Source organism: Megalops cyprinoides, chromosome 23 (assembly GCF_013368585.1).
Source record: "Megalops cyprinoides isolate fMegCyp1 chromosome 23, fMegCyp1.pri, whole genome shotgun sequence".
NCBI classification, from domain to species: Eukaryota; Metazoa; Chordata; class Actinopteri; order Elopiformes; family Megalopidae; genus Megalops; species Megalops cyprinoides.
The window spans coordinates 17976144-18001749 of record NC_050605.1 but is presented as its reverse complement, the minus strand read 5'-3'; the positions used below and the strand labels follow the sequence as shown (position 1 = coordinate 18001749).

The 25606-nt window shown below is 42.5% G+C and overlaps 1 protein-coding gene across 1 annotated transcript in view; it reads right to left on the bottom strand.

Moving 5' to 3' along the window:
- LOC118770726 (cGMP-inhibited 3',5'-cyclic phosphodiesterase A-like) overlaps positions 1-5430 on the bottom strand; it is a 105046-nt gene extending 99616 nt beyond the window's left edge. Inside the window, exon 1 of the mRNA XM_036518492.1 lies at positions 4501-5430. Within this exon, the coding sequence (XP_036374385.1) occupies positions 4501-5430 (930 nt within the window). The remainder of the gene's footprint in view (positions 1-4500) is intronic.
- Positions 5431-25606: the final 20176 nt, after the last annotated feature.

The following is a 25606-nucleotide window of genomic DNA, read 5'->3' as shown; positions in this document are numbered from 1 at the left end:
ATAGTTATGAGCAACTACTATTTACATGTGTTCAAAAATGCAAAAAGTAAAATTAAAAATGCAAAAAATGGCAAATAGGTATTCGTTATTTGCATCCATTCATTCAAGTTCCTGATTCTTCCATGAACAAAATGATTTTGGTTTTTATCTGTAAAACCCACAAGCTGTCAGACACATCCCCACTCCCCCGGAGATCCCTCAGCCTCCTGACCTCTCACAGCAGATGGATGTATGGATGTATCTTCTGATGTTAGAGAGTTTCACAAGGGAACACAAGCCCCATTCCACAGCATCGCTTCCGTTCTGGAATACGAGTCCCATTTTGAGTGCTCCAGAACACTAGAATCACTCTAGAATGCCCTGGGGCATGAGCCTTGCTCTGTAACACCATATTAGCTTCCACTCATGTCTAACCTCTCAGCCAAATACATCCTTCAATCAAAGGTCAACCAAGAAACAACTGGCATTCATTCAAGCGACTCTTCAAATGAACAAGAAAACAGAACTCCAGCAATCTTCTTAATTCTATTATACAGAAGTGGGCCCTTGGGCCCTTTTCTAAGACAGATATGTTTATATCTGACAGTGGACTGTGGACTGTGGGTCATGTGCTCTATTTCATGAATGAAAACACAAGGTGGTGATTGTAGGGATACCTTGCACATGGAACTCAGGGCTGATTTCAGTTATCGTTCCTAGTTTATCTTACGCCAACAGAGCGCGGCAATTAAACTCCCCGTACTTCACATGAGCAAGCAAAACCGATTAGAGAGGTGAGAACCGCTAATGACTGCTGAAGGTGACGTTCTGCCGTGTTTACACATCAAGATGACACGGACGCACCGCGGCCCAGGCGGCCCGCTGCCCGTAAGACACGCAATGGTCATGTGACAGGAACATGCACAGACCCGCCTGTTGTGTGTGTACACACAAACAATGCGCAGTCTGCGTCACGGCCTCCCGGCCACATCAATCCCCCCGACGAAGAAAAAAAAAAGACCTCAGCCTTCGGTCGTTAAGGGCTTGGTTTCGCAGTTAAGGCAATTTACACCACATGCAAAACAGCAGCCCTGACATTCCAGCACAGACACAAATGGGAAAAAATGCCAGATTTATGAATGGTTGCATCCTCAGTTCCCACTGTCTGTAGTTTTGTACGTCTGTCACTAGAGGGCTCTTGTTTACAAGAGGGAATGGCAGCTGTTCAGCCCACAGACGAGAGCTCCCTGTTTCCGCGTTGTTGAGGTTGTTATTGATGCTGCTGTTATTTTTGCAGTTTATATGGAACAATTGTAAATTTGAAAATATATATGTACATCTCAGCTTGACATTACAGAAGCAGCTGTATTTAATGACAGAAATCTTACACATTCTATAGGATATAGACAATAAGCATTATGTATTGCATATGTTATATTGTACTATCTGTAATATGCAGTTTACATTAAAATATGAAACCATTTACTGTTTATATCTTATCTGTATGGTAAACTACCTTTCTGTCATGAAGCCTTCCAAATAAGGCAGCATAATGTATATGGGACAGCATTTTATACATGCATAAATACACCTTTACCATCACGGGTGATGCTGTAGCATTGCTGTAAAGTCTAGTGTGTACTGCAGTACCTGTATATCCAGTATCTGTTAAACTAAAATCATCTATTTTTCTAACATGAAGACTTATCAATGTCTTTGCAAAACAGTTGCTCCATATGGTACAGTACAGTATTTTGCAGTGTTAATGATATGAATAATATGTACATAATTATATATAAAATATATTACATACATATTAAATTTGTGTCATGAAAAAGTTTTCATTGAAAATAATATGTTTTAATGAATCATCTTAATAATAATCATTTTAAAGAGAGGACAACTGCATTGTAACAAAATGGTGAAAACTGTCACAAAACAGCAAAAAAAATGTGAGAGCAGCCCAAGCCATTTATCACTGATATTAGCATTAGATTAACAGGGAAATATCGTAATATCGACAATATATTTCCCGACAGAAATGTTTATATTTTTACTACTTGTTTGTTAATTCACAACATGGCACTCTTCCAAATATTCTGACAGACCATCGGTTTTTAAAATGGTGAGTGCATATTACACGAGCACACAAACCTGCCCCAGAATGTGTATTATCATCCTCATTTCGTAGGTTTGAGGGCCAGGGCTCGGTGCGTATCTAAATGTTTGGAATGTGTTACTTTCTGGTTATTACAGTAGAACATGGTGTCTACCGCAGCTGTCTCCGGTGATGTCCTGCAGCACTTGATGAATTTGCCCATATTATTCGCACCTTTCCTGTCTCATCATTACGCAGGAAACAATTCTACCAACACTTACATGCATTTTCACCATTATCTTTCAAAATATTCACAGTCCTTCAAAAGACATCAAACACGGTCATGACACATGCCTAGATCTATTCTCCTATTTTTCGGAGATCTCAGACAGCTTTTTTTTTGTCCTCATATTTAAGCTCCACGATTCTGTTCACATAACAGACGAAAGGAGAAACTGACAGCAGAATATATCTCTCCCACTTAAGTACCACATGCCCATAAAATGACAACAATATATCTTAAATGCCTGAGTAAACACTGTGACCTCAGGTATCCCTGAGCTTCTGACCAAAAAAAAAAAGCGAGTCACAATACAGTCTTTGATCCACGAGAAAATCTGTTTTTCATTGAAGGGCTCACCGTGGTGATTGATTTCACATAGGGGTGCTGTAAATCCACATTGTTGGACTTCGCATTAAGTTAGCGTGAAAGATCACTGTGCGCTCCGAGTGAACACAGGTATGTGTCTATCTCCATGTTTAGGACAGGACTATAAAGTAAGCAGGAGGGGTGTGCACGCATGGTTTTATGATGGCCAGCTCTGCTTGAAAACAACAGCAAAGTCCAACAGCAATCTAAGTGAGGCTCCATATAATGCATATATATATATATATATATATATATATATATCAAAATGGTAATTTCATTAAAAGCAAATCCATCAAGCGAAATCAGTGAAGCAAAGAAACAAAAAAATAAATAAAAACAAAGGCCCTGGAGAAGAAAAAAAAAGATATGCAAAGTACTGACACAGTGCTTTTCTGGAAGTTTCTTCCCTTCAAATGGATGGTGCACACAAGAAAAAGCACATCTTGTTGGTGTGGAGACAAAAAGCACTGTTTTATATCTGAATACCTACACAAGGTGCATGAGACATGTTTAATAAATTTACAAAATCTAATAAATGCACCATATCTTCAATGATATAAAGGACTACAAAGGGCTTTAAAAAGAAAAAAAATATAGATTGTTTTATATGTAGTATAGTGCAGTGGTCTGAGACCAATTTAAAATGTCTGTTGCTTTCTGAATACTTAACATTTATCTCAGCATTTTTATCAATCACTTAGCATCACTCTGCTCTGAAATCGCATGCTTTACAGATCACTTAAGTTGTTATATAATTCTACTTCATGTAGTACACAACTATTTGCCCAAACTTTTCCCAGACAAATAATGCAGATAGGTGTGTGTGTAAAGTCCGTATAAATGATTCCTTAAGTTGAAACGGTAGCGGGCAAAGGAAAATAGAATATCATTCAGCGCCTTGCGCAATGTGTTATGTTTGCATGTTTATTTTACGGTATCAGTCTACAGCCTCTGACTAATGATGACCCACTGAAATCTGAGCCAAACTGTGAGTCTTTAATCTGTGTTGATGCAACGTATTTGATATAAACTTTATTTCTGTACACAAGCTCCACAACCAGCCGGACTTTGTTTAACATTTAGAGCGACCTTTCGTGGTTTGTGTTTACTACACACACGGCTTACTTTTCTTCAAGTCGATACATCGAAGTACCTCCACCATCTAACATTAAGCGAGGAAACATCTCATTAAATATTAATTGAATTGAACAGCAAATATATATGCCTTACAGCAATACATACAGAACACTCCAGTGATATTTTCTCGTGGTATTTATACAACAAAATACTACGCATACAGTTACCCAAATATTTATATGGAAAAATGACATATTTCAATAGGGAAATCACAAATAGCTGCGAAAAATAATTTTTAAAACAGCAACCACTATCTACAAAGTTATATAAAGAGGTGAAATCTCAAATTCGGCACCGCAATAAAGCGGCAGAACTACAGGATCTCATTAAATTACCATGCAGCCGATATAGTTGAAGTCTACATCCAGCGCCAATAGCTCCGTCAAAATTGCGTCGTTTTCTTTGATGTTTATGTGCAAAGCTAATAATAATAATAATAATAGCAATAATAATAATAATAACAGATCACAATTGCGCCTTCAAAAGCACCGACAAATCCATATTTTGTTGCTGAGGCCGGATATCCTATCACTCCTGACTTCACATCCACAGTAATTCCAAAATACTGTCAAGGCAAACCACGAAGTCGGTCGGACACGTTCATCGGAAAAGGGACAGGAAAAAAAAAACTTCTTACCTGGTCCCTTTGAATGCATGGCAGCGAAGTCCGCCGGTGAGACTTGCTGTTGGACTGACTGTGTGCCATGTCTGAGGATATTACGGAGCTGGACCTCCTTCGCCTTTTAAATACCGGGATCTCTTCCTTCGATCCAGTCACGGAGGTACAACCCTCCTGGTGTATTCCTTGGTTCGGCAGGAGCTTGTCAGCATACCTCGCCAGTAGGATGCCCAGCACTCCGACCACGTAACCCAAGTAAGGTCTCCAGCTGGCCCGTACTTTGTTCAAAGAAATGAGCGAGATTGTCCTGACGATGCTGATGAAAACGATCACTGAGATTCCCTGCTTGAGCTTCACCACCATGAGTGCCCCGCTTGCCAGGCACGCGAGCACCACCACGGTCGCAGTGAAGGAGAGCAACTGATCATCCGCGCCGCGCAACAACGACTGCGCCGCCGCTTCGCCCAAATGGCAGGCGGTCAAGAGGAAAAGGGCTGTTTTGATTAGGACTCCACAGCGGATCAGATACAAGCCGACCCAGAAGAAGGCACATACGAGGGTGAAGACGGGAGAAACCAGATGCCACCAAGTTAGCAATAGCTCCCCCGCGCAGCTTGACGTGAAATGAATCGGAGACCCGGACCGTCTGTTATTGCTGCTGCTGCTGCTGCTGCTGCTACTACTGCTGCGGTTGTGCTCGATTTCCCAGTCTACAAATTTAACCACCAGAGCGAGAAAAACCGAAAGCGACCCCACGCATACCGCAGATGACAGTCCTTTAGAACTCCATATTTTAGTGAATATTGTTTTCACCCACGATCCACACTCCGGGTTCTGGGACAGAGGAGTAACACATGTTTTCACATAACCATTGCGATCGCGAGCCCTGGGGCTTTTTTCGTGACCGCTGCCCGATATTCCCCTGTCGCTGTCGGATTCCACAGTCATCGCCATCATTCAAATGGTTAATATTTCAGAGCGCAATGGTATTAGTGTTATTATTAATGGTAATAACAAAGTTTAGACATCGGGGACATCCAGGTAATAAGCCACTGCATGAGTAACCAGAACAATTAGCCACTGTTAAAGGGACGTAATATCCTTAACCCCCAACAAACACGTGTAATTTTGCAGAAAAAAATCCAATGCAAACAAAAGGAGTATAAAGTTTAAAGAAACACCAGAGGTTCCATCGTTGCATTTATAACAAACTTTCTTAGAAAATACTCCCTTTCGTCTCCTGCCTCCAGGTAATGAAATAAACTCCTAAACGGCACCCAGTGAACCAGAATGACAGACAAACTCCTGACGATTTACGAATCTAGGCCATTCGTTTTCCTCACATCACCGACTCGCTCGCTCCTTCTGTGCTGTCCTCCTTTGTGGTGCTCCGTTTCTCAGCCCTTTCCCTTGTTCCTTTTCCCCACACGTTTTAATTTTCCCCCCTACTCATCCAAGCATTCCTTCTTCTTGCAAAAATACGAGCGCCATTCCCGATCGCGTGGAAACGCGTGCACTCTGGTCATATTCTAAAGGTTTTTCTTTCTCTTTTTTGAGGATGAAATTTCCCCCAGTTTTTCCCCGTTGCTCCCGAAGCAAAACTAGAAATCCAGCACTGGTGCGTTTAAGTCCAAGTCGTTGAGGGTGAAGATGAAGAAAAGAGGGAAAGTCGGGGTCTGGTTATTTGCCATGAGCTCCGAAACTGCCAGTGCACGAGGGTACAGCATAGTCGTGTGGCTTATTTTTTATCCTTGAGCACAGTCCATACATACGGGACGGGGCTACGCGACGCAGCAACAACACCGCTGAAACCATTAACTACCCTGTGCTACAGGCGGTGTCAGATGATCCGGGTTTATTTGTACACGGGGATACTCGAATATTGCATTTTTAACCACACACTCAAATCCTCCCTCACCTTCCGCCCTTATGGAATTTGTGTAGACTCGTCACTAACATTGCATCATGTGAAATATATGAAATAAAAAATGTTGTATATTAACCGCCAGCAACTGAGCGCGCATATTAACACCTTCTGTACAACAGAGTTGGTTGTTTTTCTCTGTCAGGTAAAGGCACCGGTAGGATTAGACGCAAAGTGAATTAAAAAACAAAAGTTCCCCCCTCCTTTATGCTGTTGTGTTAAAAACTTCTGAAGCGCATTTTTAGTAATCGGTACAGCAGTTGTAATAAAACGAAGTGCTCTCTTGTTTTGAAACAGTAATGTTTTATTTATTCAGAATTTTCTCAAATGTTTAATTTATGGTTATAAAAATATTTCACAAAATTCTTGAGAAATCGTTGTGTCCAATTTCCTTAAATGAGGTTCAGGGACAATGCTGAAATCCAGATGTTGCAGAATATTTTCTTCTGACCAAGGTTGTGGGACGGAAACTTTGACAAATTTGCAAAAGGGAATTTTAAAATGTTATATTTTGCAAGAGGTAGTGTGTCTGTACCTCTGCCTTATAGTTTTCTCTTTTTACCTTTTAACACAAGTGCAATCACTTTTACCACTTGTGCAAAACTTGATATTTGATGACAAAACATTCTGTTGCCATAAAGTGCATGCGTGTATCATATAGCGCGAATCTGAAGGTGGAGGTTGTGACAGGACATGTCTCAGTTTGTGCGGTTTGAAGACTTAAGCGTATTTGTCTGCAGGGAAGAGATAATTTTGCCGTTTCTGGGAATTTCGTAGCCTGATAATACCGGCCTCTCTCATTCTCCCTGTCCTCCTTGACCGTAGGACGTACGTTTCTCTCCTCTGGTGTGCAAATATGACTCACGAGATATGAGAGAACCTCGTCAGAAGGTATGACGAGGCGTGACGATATCTGAGTAGGCTTGTCGATGGAGGACTTACAAAGAGAGAGCAGTTCGAAGTGGGTTCTAGAACAGTCTTTCCATCCTAAGTCCACCCGCCATTGAGCGTTATATAGCGATGACTATACGCAACCTCACCATGTGCCCCCCTGCACGAAGTGGGCCCATTAGCTGGTTGGTAACTTGGATCTTGGACCGAAAAGCCGCCGGAACGGACTACGTTAAGGGAGATCACCGAAGACCCAGGTATCTTTTAAAGTTTGTATTTTTCACATTAATTAAAAAAAAAAAAATCTGTGAGCCCCGCCCCCAACGTCGCGCACACACAGCCTCTTTTTCATTTCCTGCATTTTGTGCAAATTATATTATATTATATTATATTATATTATATTATATTATATTATATTATATTATATTATATTATTTTTTTGGTCTTACAGAACATGAATTTCTTACTATTGCCTGACTTTACAAAAGCAGTTCTGGGGAACAGAGGCTTGGTAGGATGTGAACCAGCAACCTTCTGGTTAAAGGCTTTGCAACATTGTCACTGACAGTTCCATAACTGGCGCTGGCGATTGGAGTTTCAGCCAGTCGCCAGTCAGCCAGCCAGGGTAAACAGGAAGGGACTCAATGACCTGTTACCATGTCTAGCTGAGACATGACAACATGGACAGCTACTTACCCAATCAATATGCCTTTTAAAGGTGACTACACTGTAATGCTTTAAACACACAAATCAGGGCACCAAAATACCCACCATGCACACGCAGAAAGAGATCACTTATACATCAAGAACAGAAATATAGGAATGCACAGAAAAAAGCTACATTTATTTTGAATTAATGTAACAGTACTTTCACTTTTATTAGAATTTTGGGAAGATTGTAACATACCATGTACTTTGTAGCATAGATTTAGGGTTAGTGTCATAGTACATAAAAAAGCCACTGTTTTCTCTTATTAAAAATTAAAAATGTGGAAGTTGTCAACAAGTCGTAGTAGTTTGTTATGTTTCTTATTTATCTCCTTGTTTGTGGATGTGTTTCATTATTTACTTACATTAAGGAATGTTCTTTGATGACAACCTTTAGCTGAGATAGATGTTTTTTTTTTTTTAGACATGGGAGGAGTCCTTTAAATATTGATCCAACAGAAGTCACAGTGACGCTGCTTTCAGGATGGCTGATGGAAGTAACATCAATGTTTCATTGGTCACGTACAGTACAGTACAGAGAAGCACAATTGTGTGGCAGATTCTACTTCTCCATGCATATCTTTACATGCGCACGCGTACACATTTCTGCAAATAAAAAATAAAATGTATGCACTAACACACATACAATTATGAAATAAGATCACATAAATAAGAGCACATACTGTGATGACCCCATCTCAGATACACAAACCTGCCGTAAAACAGAAGGGTACAATGTTTGTGTCCACCCATTTTTGTGGACAGATCACAGTTATGACACAGAAAACCGGAGAGGAGAGTGTAAACCCTCTTGGGTTAAAGCCGGCACACAGGGCAAAAACAGAAAAATCACAGCTTCTTGTCAGATCCACTGCTGCTCATACACAGTGTGGTCTCTTATGAGCAGGTCTTTGCCTTGGCACACTTGGGATTTCAGCGTTCAACTCTTGTGAAATTAACATCTCCCAAAAAGAAAATAATAATAAAGACTACAGCCACTGCGTGTAGTCGTCAACTGCATGAAATCTATGCCTTCTTCAGGAGGTAAGGAGGACTTTAAAAATGCGTGGTGAGTGTAATGTACATGCCGACAAAGGTCTGAATCAACCATAACCATGTGCTACATGTTTCTCTGCTTTTGCATTTTTTTACACATCTCTTTACCAATTGAGCCATAGCCTGATTGTGCATAGTGAAGCATATCTTGTTATTGCCAGCCCCAGTGCGTGTGGGGAAAGAACAGGGCTCTCCTGTAGATATCCTCATTCCCGCCACATGACCTCCTTCCTACTGGCAGATCTATAGTCCCCTTTGTGGCTATGTGACAAGAGTAGGGCACGCTGACCTCTCTCTGAACAGCGACAGAATGTTAGAGAGACAGCAACTGAGAGAGAGATTTGTGATGTGCGCGTATGGCTGTAGTCAGAGTCATAGCTGGGGTAGCAAGCCTCTGTCAGTGGCAACAATGACAGCAGGGGACTCTGCTCTTTGAGTTAGCTGTGATGTCTTTGAACAGGTTTTAGCTTTTCATAAAAGACAACGCGTTCCAGCCGAGCGATCCCAAGATGGCTGGCCCGGGAAAGAAGCTCCCTCAACACAGCGTTGGTTACGCTAAAGCTGCACCTAAACGGCGAACGGCATGACTCAACATTACACCACGGGGGAGATCGCTGAGAATTCAGATCTCGCAGAGAACTCATCAGAGCTAGCGCAAACCCTCTCTGGGAAGAAGAGGGGGAAGATAATAGCTTGCTTTAACCTCTGCCCCTGCGGCGGCATCTTTTTTGTTTTGTTGTGTTCCAGAATCTCTCCAGCGGTTTGAATTTGAACAAAAACTGGCGCTGTTCTTTTTTCCCTATAGACCGCCGCCTGCAAGGATGGTGTCGCCAGCAGTGTGATGCAGTGGGACGCAGCATGGATTGTAACCCAAAGCCTGCTGTTATGATTGCCCAGTGGGATACTGCTGCTGTCCCATTGAGTAAGGCACTTAACCCAGATGACTTCGGTAAAGAACAAACCGTACAAAATGGATCATGTGTAAGCCGTGTTAGTCCCACTGGATAAAAGTATCTTCTGCGGAAAACGGAGCGAGTGAAAGGTGTCTCCCTCGATCCCGGTCCATTTCCTGAGGCTCCTCACATAAACCCAACATCTGTATACAAATCGCCCACATGTTGATGGAACACCTTTTCATCACCTGATGTCAGACTTGTTTTACTTTCCGTTGAAAGGGCCGTTAAAAAATTGGCTGGTTAAAAGAGTCAAGGCCGATGCTGTTGAAGAGACTGCCAATCAATTCAGAGGCAATTTTACCAGAGCAGTGTAAAGCGCAGAGGGAACATTTACAAGGGCCCAGAGAGGGCTTAAAGAGAACTAACAGTATCCTATTAAAATCTCATGTACAGTAATGCAGTCAACAAGGCTCGAACCCTGGCACAGCCCCCCTGACATACGCGCGAACCTGATGTAAAATAAACACCTCTTACATACATTACCAAAAAGCTCATTCTTATGCTCTGACTCTCAGAGCCTCCTGAACACCGAAGGCTGTGGTGGAAAGGTGGTGGTGGTGGGGGGAGGGGGTTGGAGAGTGGTGCCTTGACGACCTGAACACGCCCCAGAAGCCAAGAGCCAACCTCTCCGTTGAGCTGCTGTGGTTTAGTCAGAGGTGAGGTGTATTTTTCCCGGAGGAGATAAAATTCAACTTGTCATGAGTGCGGCACATTGGTGCAGTCGTCATGCATAACAATGCCCGCTGACCCTTTAGTCACATGGCTTTACTTAATTTTTTAAGGGGAAGTCATAAATAACTTGCACATACAATCTCTATCAGTTACACTTGGTGATAAGCCAATAGAATCAGTATTGTACTAAGCCAATAGCAATGACGCTACTGATGTCACATAACTGTATACAGTATTACTGTCAGATCTAATGTGAGGAATCTACATGTGCTGCTGGTGCATCTGCTAAGTAGTAATAGCTCAAGACAAACTCCGCTTCAGTTGTTCATTCTCATGATACACTATAAAATTCTCTCTAAAATTCCTCTATAAGGAGACAAATGAGTGCAGTAAGACTCATCATCAGTGCTTGTGTGTATCACAGAGCGCTCCTCTTCCCTGCATGTGGAGGTATTTTCATCTGTCGCTCAATGAACAAAGAAGAATAAAACGCTCTCAGCCTGGCTAGCACTGCTCCCCAGCCTCCTGTTCATTCAGTGTGTCAATTCACCCTCACCATCTGTGACGGGCCGCTGTTGTATGAATGAGGGAGACGGTGGCACGGAGTACAACCGGTTCACATCATCGCAAGCCTCTCAGAAAACAAATAACTCTCTTTTACAACCCCCTATCTGACAGACAGACGACCGCTGATCAAATTTAGCACATGATAGGAGGGAGTGGGTGGGCTGGTTGTGTCGGTTATTCTTGGGGAAAAAAAAAAAACGAAAGCGCCGTTGGGCTTTAATATCAAAGCACGTTTCTCCTTTAATCAGACTCTTTCACGAACACGTGCTGTGTTAGGCAGTGGGGACGGACTGGAGAACAAACTGTGAAGGTCCTATTGGTGGGTCAGTCAACCAATAAATCAAATTTATTGTTCTCCACAGATCACATTCCATATAAAAAGCACATGAGTTGCCCTATGGGAACCCTTTACACATATTAAAGAATTTTAAAAAGAAAATTATACAAATTACATAAATAATCAATCATTTGGTCTTGAGGAGTTGAAAAATTACAACAAAACATTGATGAGGACAAAAGTGAAATATTTCCCCTCCATCCCCTTGTGGGAACCAAATATAAAACTTCAAGTGCAAATGTACTTTACTTTACTATTTGGGCTACTAACACAATTATAAGAGTTTGAAAAAAACACTAAGCTTCAGACTACATCCCTAGCAATATTTCTGGAGACTATTTTACATTACCTAAGAAAATGAAATTCAGTGTTACAGAATGCCCACAGCTTGCCTCTGTCTGTGTAGTTTAAACTCTCAGAGCGTATACATTGTAAACCAAAGTCCATCAAACCTTTCCTGTGGTTTTCATAAAGTGTGCATCATCTGACCCACCTTTCACCTGTCATGAATGGGAAAACAGTGGGAAATATAACCGCCATTTCTTAGAGCTCACAAATTCAAATTTTTTAGCATCTGGTGACGTGCAAGAATGGAAAAAGTAACACCTGTCTATCGTTGTTACTCAAAGTTAAGGACAATGTGTCACACTGGCTCTGATCGAATGTCGCCCGCAACCACTCCCACATAAGTTTCCAAACAAACCCCAAGTGACGACATGACAAATTTCAGCTCTGCTCAGCCGTGACCCTTTACCAGAGACCTTCTGAGTCACTTTTTTTTTTTTTTTTTTACTCACCAACTCTTCAGTTACAGCTGATGACCTCCTGAGTCATGCTTCCTCCCTAACTTCGCAATTACACCTGATCAGAAGAAGGTAAAAAAAAAAAAAAGGACATTTTAATCCTACTGAAGGAAGAGTCAAGTTCAACGGGTTGCAAAAGTGTGGCCTTCAGCACCTGTTGGGTGGCTAACAGTTTAAAACACACCAAAAAAAAAACCCAAACAAGAACAAAAAGAGGTGATAGAAAGAGCAACGTTGACTTGCATAGAAAACAGGAAAGTTCCAGCATTTGTCATTCACAGGCCTGCTTGGGCATGGATTGGACTTGGCCCGGTCCTCGTCTGAGGGAATGCACTAAGGAGACACTTCCTCTGTGCAGAGCGGCTGGGTAACAGCAGTCGCAGGGTCAGCTGCAACATGTTTACTTCACAGTCTCTGAATAAATATCAAATAAAAACAACAACAACAAGGGGGGGGGGGGGGGGGGGGACAGCGCTCCAGAAATGGCTGTGTGTTGCGGTGCACGTACGAGTTCTCTTGATCTAATTAGCCTCTAAAAATGTGTCCAGATGGGCCAAAATAATACCAGACTTCAACTGGACTCCGCGCACCCCGTTTCTGGAAGGATCACAGACCTTGGAAAGGACACTGAGCGTTTCGTGGCAGTCCCGCTAAAACGTCCCAGATTTCAAAACACAACCGGTCAATTTTTAGCCCTTCCAAATTACTGTAATTCTGAATCATAACAGTGTTTAATTAAGGGTCAACAATTTGTTCGTTTAATTTGCGTCTGCATCAGAGCCTCATTAAGTACCAGGTCAGCTACAACCTGTCACTCTAAAATGATGGAGAATCCTGCTACCTGCACAAAGGCAGCGGTCACTGCTGACACGGACTGTTATGGAATTCCTTTTAGTCACGTTACCGGCGATGAACATTATACAACTCCAGCCTACGCCACGCAGCACCGCGGAATAACGGTTGAAGCACGGCGCTGACCCTCTGAGCCACAGGTTCAAATAATGGGCGGGACACAGCTGTTACCCTTGAGCGCGGTGCTTTATCGGAGCGGCTTCGGTCAAAATCCAGCTGTGTGAAAGCGTAATAAGTAAACTGCACAGGCTTCCCGGGGTGAGTGTGTCTCCAAAAACAAATCAATAATTCATAAAGTAACAAATCTAATGTGCATCTTATACGACAGGAACAAAAAAAGATAGGCATGATGCTAACAGGATGAATAATTTAGACTATTAAAAGGGATCTCCAACTGCCCCTGTCGCTTGTTACTGAAATGAGTCTAGCGCCGTATTTATCCGGCAGTCAACCAGGTGAATGGATGTTTGCGCAGTACACATGAATAAGCAGCTGGAACTCCGGCGCCCTTTGATGTACGGCTCCTCTGATGCCTCTCCCGCGCTCACTGGAAAGGAATGTTTTCTCGCCGTGTTTTTAGAAGCGCAGCGGACGCACTTGTGTACGAGCCGAGTTAATTAAAATGGGTGTTTTGATTGTTGCTCCATAATTGCGCTGGATCCTTTCACGCCCCCCCCCCCCTTCCAAAAAACGATACGCAGCTCGGTCTTTCCTGCCGCTTACCGGGTCGGACGCTTCGCACTCAAGCTACCAGTAACCGTCACTGCACCTCTCCCACTGACAGCTTCGCGCTGCTCCACTGCAACATCGTATTCCCCAGCAAGCAGCAACGCTCATCTTTTAGATAACAGACTTTCATGAGGAAGAAAAAATATGAAGGAGCTTGGATGGAATTTGAAAATGCTATGATATGGTCTTAAGAGGAAAAAGTGCCGTCGGCCGTGAGAAAGCCAAGGCACCTTCTCAGATGAATAATGCAATTCCTAACCCGGACTTTGAGAGGAGACACAAATTTGATGCAGATTCTGAGGGGAAAATAAGTAATATCTTCAATAGGCCGGAATATTTCAAGGCTCCGTTTTAAGTCTTGAAGTAGCTGACAGACACCGGAATAATCTCGGACAAACGTGAAGTGAAAAACACTGTCAAGAGCATTAAGAGTGGGAAGACCCGCCTATTGATCTGTCTCTCTGAAAAATTAATGATGTGATCCGAGAACCTACCCTTCTGTTATAAAGTGTTATCATATTCTTCCGAAAGTTAGTTGGCTCTACCTTCAAATCAATATCCATTTCATTTATGTCCACAACAATACGCACTGCATCTTCGGTTAATAGAGACGCTATGCAGAGACCGTCTACAGCGTGAAGGCTACACCTGAAAGGGTACACTGGTCATTATCTAGGCAGCAGTGAGAGTCTGTTTTGATTGATTAAAAAAAACACAGGTGTTTTATGAGGGCAGAGACCATAAAACAGGAGTGGAATGGTTTGGTTAAAAATCAGTAGGAAGGGCCATTTGTTTACGCCTCTAAATTTGAACACCTTTAACGTTGCAATATCAGTTTCAAGTGGCTGTTTTTTCCTGGTGGCTTCGATGTAATTAGCAGATTTTATCTTTGATCATAACAAGATGTTTATATGTATGTATATATATATATATATATATATATATATATATATATATATATATATAATTTTTTTTTGAAATTCAAACTGAAAGTGCAATGATTTTTTTTTTCTCCAAATCTTTTAAGATCAGACCATTAGATTGCTGAAGGGCAGCACAGATTAAACCAGCTGTATGATGACAGCGATGAAGTAGAGGCCAGGTTGTGTTTTTCTGCAACCACCGGATACATACTCTTTAACAAGATTTACACCTATGGAATTAAATGTTTTTTTATTTCTCTTGTTCTGAGAATGCATATTTATTTCCTCGGCCCATGCGAAAAAGAATGCAAAATAAAACTGTATATCATATTTTGACACACCAGGCCGAGCAGTGTAATTGGTCTGTATTTGTTTAAGGGCTGCCAGGAAAAACAGACCGTGTCCAGCTCATAAGCGAGCAGACTGGTACACAAAAGTCAGCTTTCATATGGCACTTGGAGGGAGGGGGAAAAGAGCCAAGAGAGCTGACTGTTCACTTTCAGTCTCCACGCGTCACTTTACATGTTTTTATAAACACTAGGAATGTCGTTAAAGGTGCAACTCCGATTCCCTGTCCTAGGAACCATTCAGCTCCTGGGGGGGGGGGGTGTGCAGGGGGGCCCACATTTAAAGGCGCACGCCGCACCTTTTCAAAGCGCGGGGGAAGAAAGAGGGGGATGCCACGTTCTACTAAGTGAAATAAACAGAAAGAAAAAACAACAACCACCACAAAAACACAGAGGCCGAAGCGCGCTGGGGCATCCAGACCATGTTAGGTGAGCTGATTAAACAAGTCGTGGAGGTGCAATCCAAACATCCAGGAAGGATTAGGCCGGACCGGCTTCAGGAAACGTCTAAAAGGTCCTGCCACTTCGAGGTGAAATGGATGGGAGTCCTCTTTGCTGTGTGCTGCCAATGCGTGCAATGCTCTTTGTTGCTGCTATTACCCTCACCAGCTCTTCATCTATGGTGTCCTCTTGTATTCATGAGTTATCAGGTAAAAAAAGGACACAAAAGTTTATGCATTTCCATTGTAATATATGAATATCTTGCTCACGTATCTTTCTCTGTACATACATAAACAGTATCTAACTTATCCACTAATTTAATAGAGTAGACCTCTACAGCGGGTGTGATGCTGACAGCATCACAAGAGACATGATGTGAACGTTGAATAGTTTTTTACATTGCATCTATCTTTAATGAAACTCGATTCCGTAATAGTCACAGCTTCAGTCTATCAGCCGTGATCATTTCCGCAGTTATTAGAGGCTACTGGATATCAGATGGAGGGCTGTGATCCCATTCACACAGATATGGAAGTAATGGCTGTAAACATCACTTTTGAAATGGGTTGGCATCTGTTAGGACTGGCACTAGCAAATTGAATTAACCTCCAACATTGCAGGCTTTAGCTGAGTGATGTCACACTTTTTTTTTTTTCTTTCAGGACAAGCACACAAGCTTGAGTTCACTCCCTAGCCAACGGACACAGTAACACTCTCTCAACATCACAGAAATACTGTGAGAACATAATGTGTTTGTTTTTCATATCTGTGCATAAATGCATTGGCACCAAGCGCTATTGATATGCATCTTGAGCTGCAAACATGCCAAGATTTGTGGATGAACTGCCAGCCAACGTATGAAATGAAAGAATTAGCCCATGACTCTTCCAAAAAAATATATAAGGCCAGGAGAATATGGTGTCTCAAAACTGAAAACTCTTGTAAACATTGGCTAAATTGTGTAATGATCTGTTTAAGACTGCTATATAGAAGTATCAACCATGATGAAGGTATTTTTTTTTTATATCTGTGTGCATTTATATCCATGTGACATATGCGCTACTTTATTTTTAAAATTAAGTACACTTTTGTTGGCAGCTCCCCTCAGCCCAGTTTGGGTGCTGACACTGCCGAATCGATCCAATGGAACAGGAGTTACGCACTGGTTTCAGACAACAGAATTAACCAATCCTCTAACAAAAAGAGATAATGCAGCTTCAAACAGAAGGTAAACAGCTTTTCATTCAGAGACAGCAGCGTCTGCTCATGTTTGGATGGTCCTTTTTGCATATCTCCCTCTCCTTCACTTCCTCTCTTTCTCTCAAATCAATTCACTTCGCTTTACCGACAATAACACTTGAATATAACAACAACAACTTTGGTTAATATACTAAAATAAACCGTTTGCAATTACATTGTTTTGGAGAATGAAAAATGAAAAAAAAAAAGAATAGGATAGGATAGTAAATGTAAAACATATTCTCTGAGGTATGAATGAGGTGCATGGGTTTCTCTTATCCCCCCTCTCTTGGTTGGGGTGGTGGTGGGTGGTGGGCGTGATTGCGTTGCCGCACGATTCACCATTTCACCTTTAAGAATCAAGGCAGCTGCTCAGACTGCAGCCACAGCCTGGTTCTAAACTAATTCACCACCTGGCAGTAGTACTCGTCTCCAACCCATGGTTTTGTGCTGTTCGTTATCAGGGAGAAAAAGCGAAGTCTATTTTTACACCGAGAGAGAACGGCCTGCTCGCATGCATTGTTTGGCTATGGGTGCACGGCTGGGGAACATACTGCTGAGAGGAACAAAGAGGCCTTTAATAACATCCTTTGATTTACATACACGTCCTTCCTTATTTTTTAATTTTTAAAATTTTTTTTGCCAGGGCTTCTTGTTTCCATCGGACATGCAAATGTATCCCGAGAAAGCCAGAGAAGAGGAAGGAAAAAAAAAAAAAAAAAAAGCTTGTCAGGGGTGACATTTTGGCTCAGATTTGCTGGGTCGCATTAAAGCGCGCTGGCAAAGTCTCCCCTGATGTCCCCTTGCGCAGCAGCATTCCGTGGTTTTCCTCTGAACTTCTCGAACTCGGCTATCTCTCCCCCCGCCCCCCCAGCATCGCCGGCCGCCGAGCATCTGCGCTCCAAGGGGTTTCGAGCGGGTTCCAAATGATCCGCAGCGCCCCGCTGCACCGGGAAGGGACCGAAACGCACGCTCCCAACCCGCAGGATGCCCCGAAGACTGTCTCGTGTGGGGAGAGCGTTGTTTCCAATTAGCAGGGCTGCGGAAGCTCCTCTGAGAATGTCGGATGACATCGCGTTGTAGTGAAAACCAGCACACGCTGGTGCGGGTTAGGGTGGCTGGGTATGTTGGAAACAAGGGAAGTAGGACATGAGCTACCCCCCCCACTCCACACACACACACACACACACACACACACACACACACACACACACACACACACACACACACACATATACACATATACACACACACACATACACACACACACACACACATACACACATACACACATACACACATACACACACACACACACACACACACACACACACACACACACACACACACCTCAGTATCTCTCAAGTTTAAAGCTGCCTTCACTGTACGTCTCTTCTGTTTTTGTGTCAACGTAAAAGCTGTGGACAGGAAATCTGGCGTGTTTCAGACATTCTTCACAAGGCTCCTCACCAGACACGTGAAAGCAGGTTGATCAGTCTGAGATTATATGCACCGTTCTCAGTTCACAGCAAACAGTAAGACAGGTTGTGGCACTTGAGAATGATTTAAAAAGCCTCAAAGCCTTACTCTGATCAATGCCCTCCACTAACCAAAAGAGGCCTAAAATATTCCACAGGCTCACTGACCCCTGGTGAGGAGGCTACTGTGAAGGAGGGATTGCATAAGACAGAGCTCAGGGAAGGCCAGACACTGGCATTCCAGGAACTGCAGTTCTTGTGTGGAGTAGTTGGGAAATACCACTAGCCTGTAATGGGTACTGCTGGTAATCCTCCAGACCCTTTCCAGATGATCACTGGTCCTCTTCATCAGCAGGTTCAAGCTTGTGCAGAAGACCAGAGCATTGGGAGAAAACCTCAGTGTCAGTGAATGGGGACGACCATGCAGAAACACCACCTGTTCTGGGAAAAAAAGAATTCCTTTGTGGTTTCCCCTTTCTAACAAATAATGTTCTTGTAATGTTACAATAATGTGATAGAAACATTTTGAAAGGTGGGCATTACCACAACAACAGGAAAAGGGTTGTGGAGGAATGAATTGTTCATTAGTCAAAAGGAATGATGAATAAAATTTAAGTCAATGCAAAAGTGAAGGTGAGACACACCACAGTTCACTATTATTATTACTAACAAAAAATAACAATTATAATAATGACAATATTTGCTATATGCTTGACAGATTCCCTATTACAAAAAAACCCCCCAGAAATTTTAGATCTCCATTTGATGATATTTACTGAGGAAATTTGGGTTAATTTGCCTTGCTCAAGGGTACATGCAACTCTCTGATCACACACTTATTGCTTCAAAGCACTGTTCTTGTCTTCCACTTAACAAGAAGAGACACGTGTAAGCACAGGAAAGACAGGGCATTACAGTATACAAAAAGGTTAAAAAAAAAAAAAGATTATTGTCAATCGGTTCTGATTCATCTTTGAACATGTGGAATAAAATGTAACAGTGATAGAACGGTCAGCTCAACCCATTCTGGAACTCTGCAGCTGCCTCTCTGTTCTCATTGGCTAAGGGATCCAGTGACACATTACAGGCACACACTCTCTGAATCAGTCCCCCTGGAGGAGAGGATGACCCATTTTGAGACAGACCTGCCTGTCAAAAACAGCACTGGGGTGGCAGCGTCTGGGCTGGGGGTCAGGGGTCACAGCATTACGTAACCTCTGCAGGTCAACGCATGGATCTTCCAGTTGGAATACACTCCCTGCTGCCCTGACTGACCTGTCTCATAAGAGTCCAAAAGTTTTCATTAGTAGAATTTTCATTAGTTTTTCATTAGCAGAATATCCCCTTGTTTCATGACGAATGTATCAACCCCCACCCAACACAAACACACACACACACACATATACTCACAGGTACTATTAAGATGCTTGTATGTGGATAGGCCATTGACATCTTCGCCAAAGCCACTGGGAGAGTGCCTTTCTTTGCTCTCTGCTCTGTGATCACTGCACACTTCACACTAAACAAGCTCCTTCATCATGGAAGATATTTCCAGTAAGATGAACCCTTGCAACACAAATAGCATCACTTAACAATCCGTTCCACTTCATAAACAGGATTCAGAGTGTGTCATCCGTGGATGCTGCTGCTGCTGCTTTTACCTGGTGTATTCAAGGGTACTTACATACAATGACATACAAAGACAGCATGCTTGTTTACTAATTACAATTTACTAAGTAATTGAGTGCCACCTTACAATATGGAAATCAGGAGCTGATCACACAGACGCAGCAAAAAGGATGCCTCATATATGCCCTCATGTACTATATGCCCAAACCAAATACATTTATTATTGCCACGATTAGGATATTGTGCTTCCACACCAAAATTGCACAGCGCACATGAATGGCTACTGAATGGAAAATGCAGATAGGAAAGGCAAAGGTAATACTACTCAGGGTGATTGGGCAGAGGGCAAAAAGCCAGGTGGTGAGAGCGGGGACAGTGTGAAAGACATCAACTGTAACAGCACAACTTTATATACATGCAGAATATATAGATAAACTTTTGCGTTGTGTGGCTATACAATTATTTTTCACAGTACAAACCACTGCAGTGGTTACAGGACATGTGCTACACCACCGGCATCATATGGGTAACCCACAGGCACCTGACAAATCGTAGCGCACCTGACAGCAACATCCCAGTCACTGTCAGCAAACAGCTTGGCTGGTTTAGAAGCGGGGCTCCAGGGCTCAGCCTGCACCTAAAGTGAACGCCTTGCCCGCTGAGCCACTCAGGACCTAACTGCATACGGGAGGTGTGGGAGGCCTGACAGGTGAGCTTACCGGCCACTGCTCACCTGTCACAAGTCAGTACCTTCCACATAGGGGAAGGCACCAGCTCTGACCCAATCTCAAGCCTTAAACGGACAGCCGAGAAACAGAACCTTTCTGCGGCAGAGGTCTTTATTCCTCCACTGACAGCTCATTACTCTGTGCTTTTATTGGACAGGAAGGCATTTTTAAAGCCGCACATCCTGTATGCTCCATCCTTTATCCCCAGTTGCCACCACAAAGCCGTGCGCCAGCACATGTCAGCCCGTTGCTAGGTTAGGCAGGCCGAGAGAGCCGAGCTCTGTGAGGCGTGGCCTCACCGGAGGAGGTGTACACCGTCTCGTTTAAAAAGGTCCGACTCCCCGGTCTCGTGTCGGTCTGTTCCTTCCATAACATTTTGAGAGAAACACCTACATCGCGGATATTTTAAACAAGGACTTTTAAGGGAACAAAAATCTGTCTTTAATAGCAAATATAAAGCACTTGGTTTTTTTTTCCACCTCTTTCCATCCCCTGCTTCATCAGCTTGTCTGTCTAAAAATACCCCATTAAGTACAGTGTGAAGACAATTTGCAGACTGCGAGACACACAAAAAAAAGCCGTATTTAGTCTTTGCAACTGCCTTTGACGTCATTTAATACAGGAAAAGACCATCTTAAGTAAACTGGCTAAAACCTTAAAACTCCAACAGCTCACCCTTGCCATTTCGTTAAGCCCAGCAACTGTAAACCAGAAGCCTGAAGAACGAATCACGGTGGGTTTCAATCTTTCACAGGACACAACATCCCGCCAGCTCTTGTAAAACAAGTTAAAAAAATATTAGGCTTTTAGTAGATGTAACAAATGACATCATTTATACATTTTACAGCTTATCAGGAGGTTTAAAGTCCTGAAAGTAACGGAATGGAAAGAGCCTAATCTCGGCAGGCCTTCCTCACTCGCTGCTCTGACATGCCTTCGCCCTCCTCGTTGCGGTTGAAAAGAAAAGACTCACCATTTGTGAACCGAGGCTTTCCTTCCCCAAAGTAACTTTCCAGAAAGATTTGGTTACGCCTCAGAGAATGATTACATGTCAGGTGAAAACACTTAAATGAAGTAACCTAGGGCAGCATCTTCAAATCTAAACAATATTTTTTGTATCAACCAGGTTTTTTTCCCTGAGAAAAAGCACTTCGTAGCACAGTTAAACTCTTCCCGCAACATAATTTGTGTTCCCGGCATGTTGTGGACCAGAAGTTTTTCACTTTTAAAGCATTTTTTAATGTATGACTAATCATCCTTTCCTTTCAGTCTTATTTCACACATTTCCCGAGAATCAATGGTGTTTTCTGGATTACACAAATTTCTCAAAAAAGAGCTGGGTTCTATCAAAGTTTGTCCTTAACTTTGACGCAACTACAAAATAAGTTTTATTTGTTTCCTCTGAAACATAGTTGAATGCTCACTAAAGTGAATGGAAAAAAAATGCTTTCAATCAAAAAACAGCAACAATTGCATTTAACAGTGAATCAAAGAACGAGTTGATTAAATCCAGACCTTAATGCCAGCACACTAAGTTCTCCTGACAAAAAAGTGCAGTAGTAATTCACACAAAAAAGATATTTTAACAGGACAACATTCTTCATCAATATAAGCTCAAAGCACAAACACATATGAGCATATCTGTATGAACATACTGTATCTGATGGACCTGAAACAAAATGGTTTACAATAATGCATTGTAATACAGAAAAAAAATGTGTGCAAAGGCACAAGTGCAAATGCATATCTAGGGAGACAAAAGTCCAGATACAACCAACTATTTCATCTGTGGAGATTCATATAACCTAAGGGTAAGGATTTTACAGATTTCTCACATTTTTTTTCCCCCCCACAATGACCATCTTTATGGTGAGGTCTTTATTGGAGCAATTCACAGACTGATCATCTCATACCTCGAGGGTGAAACACAAAGGCCCCATCATCCAGGGTGAGGTGTCACCTGAGCAGGGCCCTAATCAGCACCCCACACTCCCAGCTCCTGGGCGTTTTATCACCTGGTTCCGACCCATAAACCCCTCTGCTTCAGCAAAGCACGCCATTTCCTCCAGGTTAAAAAAGCAGTGCGCTGCATTCCACTGTGGTCTGTAATGGCTTCCACACGGCACCTTCTCCCCCCCTTTTTTACCCCTTAAGCACTGTCACCCAGGTGGGTGGCATTTCTTTCATTTTACACTCTACCAGGTTACATATAGCCCCCCCCCCCCCCCCCCCCGGCCAGCCCACAGACACAAATAGTGCGTGCTGTTCAATCCTGGTGTGGTAATACAACATGGCAAACATGGAAATCCGTTCAAGTGTCAAATGTGTTAAACTGCTTTTGAGGCCTTGCCATGCACTCATTGGTGCAGAAGACTAATTGTCATATTTTAACACCCCCATACCGAGACGGACAGGCCCTTCCAGATACCATCACTTCATTAGATGCTCCTGTTATCTGCAGCTCATCTGTTTGAGGGTCACATCTTAGCAAGTTTATCTGTAAAGTTTACCTGCAGTCTCAGGCTTCTGAGAGCTGTGGCACGGGTAAATTAGCAGCCTACGGAGTGAAGCATTTATCAACAACATACTTCAGTAGCTTTACCTGCATGTTGGATATAGCAGATGCAAAACGGTATTTATTTTTAAATACCTTTTACTCAATCAATATAACTCACACAAATCTATGAAAACCAGAAAAGTCTCTTCTGGTTCTTAAAAATTCCAGAGCCAGTGTGTTAGAATAACAATATAATTGATTTAAAGTTATGTGTAATATATATATTACACATATAATAATAAATATATTACATCCAGCCACGTCACCAGTCAAAAGAAGCCAAACTGCTGTCATTAAGTGGATACAAAATACTGCCCAGTTTTACAACTGATGTGAAATGCAGGTAAGTTTATATATAAAATTTCATTTCATGGCCTTGCCATTCTGTCGCAGGTAAAAAAATGCTTATTAGGTAAATTGCTGTAGAATTCAAGAATTTTGCCAACACACACACAGCAGCCTGGTACAGAACACACAGCACTCGCATGTTGGAAATGTGCGGGTTATTTTTGTGTTGTTTTGTTTTCGCATGCATGTATGGTGATTTTTCTTTCGTTTTTTTGTTTTTTTTTTGTTAAATTTGGCCCCAATTTCAACCTGAAAATATTTACACGATTGCCATGGAAATGGAAGTGAAAATAAGATCATTACTCAAGCAGAGCTCAGAAACCTTCATCACTGTTTGGATTAACATAGAAATGCTGTATGCATGGCTGTTCTTGTAATATGCGATCTATAATCTTTTTTTCAACAACTGAAGTGAGTAGAACTTCAGCAAACACAGTGCAATGCTTAGCTGCCAATGATAAGCCAGCACCGTCAGCGCTGCACACATCGAAGGCAAGGATCCATGGGGGCAAAATGAAATAAAATAAAATAACATCATTTTAATAAACTGCTGGAGATTGTGTGCACTTACTGTAAGTGTATGACATTTTTAAAAGAGCCAGGTCCTTTAGATTTTTTACCTACCCCTACACAAAATCCAGGTTTTTGACCTCCCACAAAGAATTTTTAACACATGGATTAATCTGGAATTTAAAAAAAAAAAAAAAAACGCTTTGACACATTAATCTTAAAGCTTGTTTGTCAATCAAAGCTGTTTCTTCATGCATGAACAACAAGCTAATGAGCCAACAAAGGCTTTCTGAGCTTTGGATAAATCTGATGAATAAATACAAGGAAAGCCTTCCTTCAGTTTTCAAACTTCGCATCCAAAATATGCTGAGATGTCGAGCCCTGTCTGAGCAATAATTTGCAGCTGATATTGACATTCGAGACACTGCTGCGCATGTTGGCAAAATTCACTGGCCCTTTTGAACTATTGGTTCTTAAATTGGTTCTTTTTTTTCTTAAGTTAAATATGCATGCTGAAAAAAGCAGATTTATTCATTATATATACTTATTATATAATACACTTCTGTAAAAACCTAGAGGAAAAGTGTTTCTTTGCCATTGGCAACCTTGACCTTTCATCTTACAACACAAAACAGACCCTTTTTCACAGTTACAGAAAACATTTGGATAGTTAAGGGTGGCATTGTACCTTCAAATCTAATCTCCATTCCTACCAATTCAATCAGAGCACAAGATGGTCTCCCAGACAAACACGCAACGCTCTCATAATGTTTGCCGAGAGTTGCCACACTGCGACGGAGGGGAGGCTAGCGGGTGGGGGCCGGGCCGCACCACCGCAGTGATGTTAAAGCAGTGTTTTGCGTGTTGGGCTGTGGCAGGAGCCGTCCGCCTGCTGCCCTCGATCAGCGTCACAACGCGCTGAAGGACACCTTGACACATGACCCAGAAACCCTGCCTCCCCACCTCCTCCCACCGGCCCCCACTCCCACATCATGCGGTCTGACCGCCATGTCCTTCTGCTGTGGGCGACGGGGGGAGGGGGGGGGGTGGTGTTCGAGGTAAGGGTGGTGGTAAGGGTGGTGATCACCTCTTGCCTGCATGGATCCAGGTGAGACTGCACTGCCCGGGGGGCGAGCCAGGTGTCAGTTGTACATAACCTCCCCCTTTGAAGTGAAGAGGCCACAACAAGCCTGGATTAGCCTTTGCTTCCTTCTTTTTTGTTTTTTTTTTTGTCTGAAACAGCCAGCACCTCTATGGATTGAATCTCTGAGTGTCTATCTCTCTCTTTGTCTGCAGTTAGCTCAGTGTTAGAGACCTTACTTCTCTCCTTCACGTTTTTTCCCTTTGATTATTTTTTTCCATCTCCTCTTGTTTTGCTTTGAGATCCAAGTAACCTAAAACATTGCTGCATATGACTGAAGTTTTTCGA